Raw genomic sequence first — 9352 nt, forward strand, 5'->3', positions numbered from 1 at the left:
CTATTGGGTGGGTGAGCGGGGTGGGCGTTGGGGGTGGGGGGGGGGGGGGGGGGGGTCTGTGCGATGCATGGCCACACTGATGTGTCGGCGGTGGGGCCCTGGGTGGCGTTGCGTCGGGGTGGCCCGCGACAGCGAACACGCTTGTGCCGTCCATGTGGTAGGCAGGGTGTCGGCGTGGCTGGAACGCATTGCACCCGGCCCCGACTGCCGTTGCTGGTGCGGGGGGAGGGGGGGGGGCCTGTGTGCCACCCCTACGGGGATGCACAGCAGGTGGGCGCCGGCGTGACGGGTGCGGGTGTGCGGCGACCTGCAGAGCGCGGCGGTGGTGTGGAGTATGAGGCAGGGGCCGTGCTCGGATGGCTGAGCCGGCGCGTTGCTGTAGGGCGTGTGTGTGCAGGGCTGCTTGGCACCACGCGATGTGCCCGTGACAGGGCCGGGGCAGCGTGGGGTTTGGCACCGGTCAAGGTGGCGGGGAACGGACGCGTTGGAGAAACAAAATCTCTGCTGGCTCGTTCTGCACTCTCTTCTTTTTTTCCCTTTTACGTCCAACGCGTTTCTTGTGTGTGTGCGGTGCGCGTCGTGGCGGTCTGCTCTGCTGCCTTCCTCTCCCTTCCTCACGCGTCTGGCGCTCGGCTTTGTGTGCCGTTTCAAAGGAGACGAACGAAACGGAGCCACGCCTTGCCGTTTTTCCCCTTTGGCCAGCGGTCCCCCAGCAAGGGCCGATGTGCAGGCGTTTCGTCGTCTAGACGTTCAGAAGCATACTTCGAAGTTTTACTGGCGACTGCCAGTGGGCAGAAGCCATTGGCAATTTATACTTGGAGTGCGTGCCGTACTCTTGGAGTATTACTGGGCTCCTTGCTGCGCCTTCTATTCGAACTTGGATGTCGCCTGCGCTTCAAGCACTGGCGAAGAGGTCACTGATTTTTGAGATCACTAACCGCATGCAAACACGGCCGATCTTCATGATCCCGCCGCACTCTTCTTTCCGAGTCTCTTTATCCTCTTGTGTTTTCCGATTTCCTTATATATAACTGCCGCTGATCCCCATGTCGGCTTGACTCGCACTGAAAAAAAAAAAGAGCAGTGCTTGGCGCCTTCTCAGCACAGTTGCCTGGTGCGAGCGCTCGGCGGGCGCTCTGAGCAAAGGTGATGCGGCGCTGTATTCGTTTGGTGTACGCGCGCAGCAGCGGTGCAATGACTGGCGCGGCGCCTCCGCCCGCTGTGCTGGAGGCGAGCGCTAGCTCGTCTGTCGGGCTCTACCAGAAATGTCTCAACCCAATGACCTCAGCTGGGGATGTGGCAAGCTTAACAGCAGCTCTTCTTCCTGCGATCGGTAGGGGAGAGCTTTCACTGCATCAGCAGGTTCAACTACTGCATGCCCTCGCTGCACGTTCGATTCGGTACGAGGATGTGATGCTGAGGTGCCTGTGGACTGTTTTCAAAGCCCCCTCACCCACTGACGATGACGTTTCTGTGGAGTCCTCCAAGGCGAGGGGGTGTTATTCACTGTCCGAGCTGTCCGCGTACACGAGTAGCGCCTTTCAAGTAATGGCTGAGCAGCGGTTTCTCAACGACCCGCAGATGACGGCAGTGGCGCTTGGCCGCTGCGTAGAGTTAATCCCCTACGCGAGTTTAGATGGGCTGCGGAGCACGTACCGCGGGCTGAGCGCAGTGAACCACATGTTCTTCAGCGTCGCCGAGGTAGCGCATCACAGCAGCGAGGTAACAGAGCGGATGACGACAAAGGAGTTTTACCAGACAACAGACGTGCCCGATGAGGAGACTCTGCGACACCAACCTAATTTGATCGATGTTCTGTGCGGTGAAGTGGAGCTACAACTCCGACGCCTGTGCGACACCTTTGCGAGAGCAGCACCCGGCCCGTTCGAAGTGGAGGACGATTTACCTGCACCGGTTGCGACAGGGGCGTTGCTCACCCCTTCGGATGCGCGAGACACCCACGAGGCACAGTGGTTCTTGGATGTGCTGGAGGCCCTCGCCGTGGTGGGTGTACTGCACGCCGGCACACTGGACAGCTTAACCGACCTTGTCAGTCGATACTGCACCCAATCTTCCGCGGGCTTTTTCATTAAGGCCCTAGCTCACGCTACGCTCATCGAGGAGCGAGTGGTGGACCCGTTGACGTACGAGGAATCGGCCGCTGTGCGCGATGCACGCCGACGTCTCACGCTGCATCTCAGCGGCAAGATACTGCAGGCACGCGGCATCCACGGGTACCTGCGGCGCCACCCCCAGGAGCTTCTACTGCTTCGCCGCTTATTTGAGCACGACACCGCCCAACCCACCCTTTCTCCCGATCTGTGGGACGCCGTTAGAACGATTCACGTTGCCCACCGTCACACGGTAGCTGCGTCGCAGACAAGTCGTCGACCAGTTGGGGCGCTGTTCCAGAAAATGTACGACGTTAAAGTGAAGCCGATCTCAGTCGACAACGCAGAGCCGGAACGCTTCGTGCCACCCGAGTTCAAAACATGGCGAAGCCCTGCTGCCACACCGCGCGGAGGCCACCCCCGAAATAGGCGGCCATCGAGGCGCATGGCATTTGGCACGCGTCGCATCTCGAAAAACTACATCAAGAACAAGCGTAGGAAGTTCTGCCCAGCGGTGTTTTGAACAGCATACATCCGCAACAGATCTGTGCCGCTCACGGATCCCTGCACCAAAAAAAAAACGGAAAGGTGGCGAGTGACTTCTTTTTCTCTCAGCACCCCCTCATTCCACCCCTCCTTTCATCTCGTTTCGTCATCCTCCTCGATCGCGTCGCCCTTGGGCCGCTGCATCGCTGCGAGGGGCGTGAAGGCTGCAAAGAATGGGGAGGGGGGGGGCAGCCGTGAGGGGCCGAGAGGAGTACTGCTTGGTGTCCCCTCAAATCTCCGATGAGTACGTATGTGCCCTGTCTTTACAGGAGGAGGATTCCTCGACTGCTTTCGCGCCAGTACACTGTGCACGTGCTCGTGTCAAGCGGAGCCTCATGCGTACATGCGCATGCTCGTGTAGGCTTGTGCTCTTACTTCTATCGTGCCTGCACCCGTGCACCAGCCAGTGAATGTGATGGGCCTCCGTACTCGTCACGTTACGGTGTATGGCATCGCGCTGCGGTTGGTGTCTAGTAAGCATTGCTTCTCTGTAGCACGCAACGAGTGGTGGACCAACCCGATGACTAGTGCGAACGCGGTGACCTCGTTCACATCTTTTTGCTTACGTGCATCTCTTCCTCCGTCTCACGCACCTCCTCTGCCCTCCTTACGGTGTGTACGATGTTGCATCGCGTGCGTTTTGCACTCAACCCTTCTCCGCCGTGCGCCATCACCATACCCATGAATGTTGCTGTTGAATCACCACACCAGAGGAGGCGCAGTCGCAAGAGGCTCTATACCGGGCGCTTCCTGGCCAAGCAGCGTCGGAGCTCCCTGGCGCTACGGCGCCGTGAGGAGACGCGCGTGCATTAAGGTTACGCCAAAGGAAAGCGGCTACCGCAGCTGTAGCAATGCTCGATCCCAGCGAGCCGCCTCGTCCCTCCGTGCAGCATGTAGGAAGGTCTGCGAAAGCTGGCACTGCTGTGCCGCGAGGGCGTCACCGGCAACAAGGTCAATCCGCGCCGTCGCTGGATCGCGGGGCGTATCATCTCGCCCCTCTCGACCGTGCCCTCGCTACAGTAGCGGCTCCGCACTTACCAGTACAGACGCAGAGGGCATCGCTTCCTTTTGCGCAGCTTCCTGCTCCTCTCGCCCGCCAGTTGGTGTCGAGCGACGCTGCCACCGGTCCGGTGCAGATGTGGCCCGCCGTGACGTCATCGCGTCAGCGTCGTCGCCAGGCGGCGCTTAATTCAAAGGCACCATTCGCGTTGCAACTGGAGGCGTTCATCCGCCGCGAGCATCAGCAGTACCTACGCGAGCACCCTCTGTGCTCTCGAGCGGACTGCCTGCACATCTTCCGGGAGGTGTTCAGCACGTTTGTGAACCACTTCTCCGAGTACAAGGGCATTCTCTCCATCATTCGCGATGAGTACGACGCGGCGCTGAACGAGATGTCGGAGAAGGTAAAGCGGATGCAGGTGGAGTACCTGGAGAGCCAAACGGATCGGGAGCTGCACGCCATGGAGATCATTCAGCTGAAGGAGTCGATGAATGCGACAATCAGCAACCAAAAGGCGCAGCTCAGCGCCGCGCAGGAGCTCGTGCATGCCATGCGCGATCAGGTCACAGCAGCTGAGCACGCGAACTCCTTGCTGACCTTGGAGATGGAGCAGAAACACAAAACGCACATGGAGGCGCAGCAGCAAGTGAAGCTGCTGTCGCATGCGATGATTGAGGAGAGCGCCCGCACAGCTGCGGCGCGTGAAGCGACGCGCAAGATGGAGAAGGAGAGTCAGCTGCAGGAGGCGCGCATCACCGTGCTGAAGGAGCAAGTAGCGGAGCTTGAGGAAGCGCTGAGACGGCAGACGTACGCGCAGATAGAGGGCCTCGAGCACCTGCCCGCCACTGGTGCGGCAGCGGTTGCCCTGCGCGGAACGTCGCTGTGCGCCAATCGGATTCCTTGCGAAGGCGGCGACGCGACGGCTGGAACCTATTCAAAGCATTTTGTCACTCGTATTCTTGCGCGCATCGACGCCCTGGAGATGCAGCTAGCCATGGTCCCGAAAAAGGATACGGTTGCCCCCGCAGGGGCATTCTCCATGGGTGATGTAGCGTTGCACCTTAAGTCTCAGCCGAATCCGGCGAGCGGCGACACCGTCGCGAGAGAATTTCCGGCGGCGAGAAGCTCCGTGGATGCTGCGCTTCCTGTTATAAGAGAGTGGCTGCAGCGAGAGGGTGTCGGCGAAGCCGAGGTGGAGTCGACGGATGTCATTGTCCCGCCGGGCCGCAACCCTTCGGAAGCCATGGGCTTCCTCTGTGCTACGGTGCCTGTCAAGCATCGTCACCTCTCCTTACCGGTGACCCTCCAGCTGATGGAGTCTATGTGGACGGCGCGGGCAAAAGCTCCTGAATCATCACGGCTGCCGCAGTTTTTTCTCGAGTGGCTGCAAACGCAGGCAGGCAACCCCACAGAGGCAAAAGCACTTGGTGTCAACCTACTGGACACGTGCCAGCACAATATTCATCACCCCGATTGCCGCGCCCTGCTCGCCGTTCTAAGGGGTTTTCTTCCGGAGGAGCTCGTGCGCATGTGTCGGCGCCGCATCGCGCAGCTGCGCCTCTCCACCGCGACATCCGCCGCTACGCTTCACAACAAGATGGCGTTCGACGCCTTCTTTGTTGAGGTGCGCGCGGTTTGCCCGGAGAAGTCGTTGGCCAACATGCTCCATCTGCGCTTCACCGTTTTTCGCAGTAGAAACGAGGCGGGGGAGGTTGAACTGGACCGTGTGCTCTCCGAGGACTCTTACTTTGTGACGCTGTTCAAGCAGCAGTGGTTGCAGGAAGTGGAGGCCTTCACGCTGCGCGTGGTCGAGGGCATCCGCGATGAAAGCGACGAGAAACGAAACAGTGCTTCCCTCGCCAAGGCAACTCGCGTCCTGCAACGGCTTGACGCGGCTCTGGGCGAGGAGGTCTACACGTACGTCTCCCTCGCAAGTCAGCGACCTGTCATCGATGTTTCTGCCACCGAAGGCACCACAGTCCCACTGGACGCGATGTTGCGCCGCTTTCGCACCTCTGTGCTGCTTTATCGTCGGAGCCCCGAGGAGCTGGTGGATATCTAAACTGCGCTCTCCGCAGACACTGAATGCGGCTTCTCATCCCACTTTTGCACATGCGCGTGCCGACCACCGGTGCTTCCTCCGTCGCACCAATGCGGCGTGCTCTTGTGCGTGTGTGTCTTCGATGTACGATATTGTGTTGCCTACGCTTTTTCTTTGTTTTCTTTTTAACGCGCCTTGCTCTTGCTTGTACATTCTCACACGAAAAAAAAAACACAATTCAATCCGCGCTGGTGCGACTCCACCAAACACGCGATCAGACGACACACCAAGTACATGCGAATAGAGGTGTGCATTGAATCATGCAACTGCGGCCCGTTTATCACTGGTGGGCGTTGCTGTCACCACTCCTTCCTTCTTTGGGTCCCACCTGCCCCGAAGAGGTGCCCTTTTCCTGCAACGTCGGCGCTGTACTGGGGCACCTGCCCCCTTTTTTCGTGCTAGCGTCGCATGAGCGAGCTGTGGGCTACCGCTTATGCTCTCGCTCGCTGTCGCGGTCGGAGGTGCGGCAACCGTCTTGATTTCGTGGACTCGCCTCACCCGCACGAATGTTTCTTTCAGTTTGCTTGCTCGTGTTCCTCTGCGCCTTTTCTTTGCCCAAAAAATTTTCGTGGATGATGCTGTGGCTCTGCTACTGTCATGTGCGCGCTACCACGCACATCAGGCTGACGACGTCTGCACTCACCCACAGACACGCTCATTAGGCGCGGATAGAGCCGAGTGCTGGTGGACGGGGCGTGTGCCATCACAGCGCGACATCCATAGCGAAGAGGGAGATAAGACGAGGTAATACCGACTCAACGTACACCGTAGCTCCCCCCTCCCCCTGGGTACGCCATGAAGCGGACATGTCGCTCTCTGCGACGGTTTTCCGCAGCGCCGCTTGGCTTAGCGCATTCGATCTGTAGAAGCGCGGTGATTTCTTCCTCTGCTTGCGCTGCCTCATCGCTAAATTCGGTCGCGCCGCGCACAGGAAGCTCGTCCTTCGCGCGTCAGGCCGCGAGAATGGCACCGCCGCAGACAACTCTTTCACTGGACGCCAACCTGCGCAACACCCTCAGAAGTTTGCTCATTGAGCGTCTGTGCAGTCCGACACAGCCCCTACCGGCAAAGCAGCTGTATGATGAGCTGACGAACCGCTCGCGTCTCGTGGAGGAGTTTCACTTCTCGAAGACGTCACGCCGCATCACCCGCCAACGGCTCGCACTGCAGTTCTTGCGTCGATACAACGTGCTGTTGCACGGCCTCCTCTTTTATTCGGAGGGCACGCGCACGTGGAATACGACGACGGAGTTTCATCGTCTCGCCATCCTTGGAGAGTCTGTCCTACTGACCGAGGTCCGCACTCGGCTGCTGAAGCTCTTCCCTGCCATGCCGTATGCGGCGTACGTGCAGAGTTTGCCTCACATGGTCGGCGAGGAAGCGCTGGCGGCGGCTTTTGACCGGTATGAGATGCAGAACATTGTCGGTGCCAAACCATCTAACCGACGCAGTGGTACGCCGCTCACTCGAATGCAGAAAAGCCATATGCTGTGCGCTATTGTAGCGGAGATGTACTGGTTTACAGCTCGGACGAAGCCCACCGACTTGACGCACAACAACGCGCTCTTCCCTCCATCCGACGTGCTAATCTTGCACGTGCTGTCCACCCACCTCCTCGAAAACTTGCCTGCAGAGCTCATTTACAACGTCGTAGAGCCAATCGTGGCGGACATCAAGCGCGTGTGGGTGAACGAGCCGATGTCGTTGCCGTCACAACTGCGCCTTACCCCGCGCACTGTATGTGCCCTCTCTCTCAATGCTGTCCCCGTCGAGCCCCAGTACACCGCCAAGGAAGACGCTGTCATGTCGCTCCAGAAAAAGCACGCGGAGGCTCATCGCCGACAACACGCGCTTACCTGCGAGCCGGATCACAGCTGCGTTAAGTCTTTCATGCGACCGTTGTGCAACTACCGCATATTTGAAGGTCCACGGTATCAGATACTGAGCTCCGATAATCGCGTCGCCCCACTGCCGCTTGCACAAGAGCGGAGCAGTCTTCCAGCTTCGGCCGTGTGCACCGTCGTTGGCGATGCGGAAAGCGCCGCACGTGCGATGGAGCTTGCCAAGATGGCGGAGCAGTGGTGACGTGTCTCGTTGCGCGAGTGGCAGCGGTGCCTTTTTGGTCACACACACACACACGCCGCATCTTTCAGGCCGTGCCGTATCTACCTCTGTGCATGCGTATATGTGCCGTACTGTTTCTACACTACAGTAAAGGGAAGAAAAAATGAAGCACAGAAGTATCAACTTGTACTTCTTGCTGCTCTCTGCCCTCGCCCCCTCCTGTGCGGTATGCAAGCGTTTGAGTGAGCTGAGGATGCGCCGTCAAAGGCTTGGTGTGGTGGTGGGCCACTGCCAATGTACCGTGGCACCTCGACACGGTTGCACTGCTTCATGCATACCGTGGGATGAGTGGGCAGTGGAGAAATGGGTTGGGTGGGTGGGTGGGCTTTTGAAGTCTGAACTGACGGCTCGGATACACTGCGCTTGCACTCCTGCCCTTCCAAAAGGGCCGTCAAGTTTCAGCGCACGCTCCCAACTCCTCCTCCCTTCCGCTTGCACAGTCCTTTCCTGGGCTCATCTCTCGCCTCCGTTCCTTCCCTTTCGGACTTTCGATCTTTGCTAAGCACAGGGGCTCTCTCGCACAGCTGTCCTACTTCGCGACTTCAGGGGATTACTTCTTGTCATCGGAAGTTTCACCCACGAGCCTATACACACACAGACACTCTCGACTTCTCCCTGCAGCACTACCCCCCGTGATCGCCGTTGAGTGCCGTGCGGCACTCCTGGAAACGGCATCAACTACGCACACGCATACACAAACATTCATCTCACTCGAACACAGACTGTGGCGAAGCCTCGCCTTGGGCAGCGAATGCAGCCGTCCACCCATCGCACTCTGCCGATGCGATCTCCTGTGCCTTTCACAGCCAGTCCGTGAGCAGCTGCCCGCCGTCTCATGGAAGGACAGGAGACCTCCGCGCACCACTACTGCACCCGGCCCCTCTCTACCCTCTGCTCCCCTCGCAAGCACCTTCCTCAGCGAGCGACTCCAGCATCCACTCTTCGGCGATGACGTTCCTCGTCCAGACGGGGCCCCGACCCGAGTTGAGTTCGTCTGGTTGGACCCGAACGACAGCCCGCGTGTACGGGCTGGCGCAGCACAGCCGGCATACCCTCTCTCTCATGTTTGCATAGATCATCCGACGACTGCACAGGTGGCAGGCCGTACCCCATCCTCCCTGGGCCCATCGGGGGGTCTAGGGAGGGGCGGCCTTCTCATATCGAAATCCTTCACCTTAAGGGAGGGGGGATCGCCCCCACCTCCTCCGCCAAGCCCCGGGGGCGTTGACCCCGAGCGTTACATGGGTACGCTCAGCGACGGGATTCGCCGCAAGCAGAACAAGCTCCATCGCGGCTCGCCTCACACCGGAGGACGACCTACAGACGCTCTTCCAGCCATCCGCAAGATGCCCTCTGAGCGCCTCAGCAGGAACGGGCTATCCCAGGCAGACGGCACTGCTCTTCACCACGTGGCGCAGCGGCTTGTGCAGGGAATCGACCGCATCGCCACGCGTCAACACGGCCAGCAAG

The 9352-nt window shown here is 59.5% G+C and overlaps 3 protein-coding genes across 3 annotated transcripts; all 3 read left to right on the forward strand.

Annotated features, from left to right (window-relative positions):
* Nucleotides 1-1149: 1149 nt before the first annotated feature.
* Nucleotides 1150-2634, forward strand: LDBPK_270330 (hypothetical protein, conserved; the record flags this gene model as incomplete). Its single annotated transcript, XM_003861842.1, has 1 exon — nucleotides 1150-2634. One exon carries the CDS (start codon nucleotides 1150-1152, stop codon nucleotides 2632-2634), a length of 1485 nt encoding a protein of 494 aa, XP_003861890.1.
* A 1159-nt stretch (nucleotides 2635-3793) lies between these two features.
* LDBPK_270340 (hypothetical protein, conserved) lies at nucleotides 3794-5719 on the forward strand (the record flags this gene model as incomplete). Its single annotated transcript, XM_003861843.1, has 1 exon — nucleotides 3794-5719. The coding sequence occupies one exon, from the start codon at nucleotides 3794-3796 to the stop codon at nucleotides 5717-5719; it is 1926 nt and encodes a 641-aa protein (XP_003861891.1).
* A 1002-nt stretch (nucleotides 5720-6721) lies between these two features.
* Nucleotides 6722-7843, forward strand: LDBPK_270350 (MP44, putative; the record flags this gene model as incomplete). The annotated part of the gene is made up of 1 exon (XM_003861844.1): nucleotides 6722-7843. The coding sequence occupies one exon, from the start codon at nucleotides 6722-6724 to the stop codon at nucleotides 7841-7843; it is 1122 nt and encodes a 373-aa protein (XP_003861892.1).
* Nucleotides 7844-9352: the final 1509 nt, after the last annotated feature.

This window comes from Leishmania donovani, chromosome 27 (assembly GCF_000227135.1).
Source record: "Leishmania donovani BPK282A1 complete genome, chromosome 27".
Classification (NCBI taxonomy): domain Eukaryota; phylum Euglenozoa; class Kinetoplastea; order Trypanosomatida; family Trypanosomatidae; genus Leishmania; species Leishmania donovani.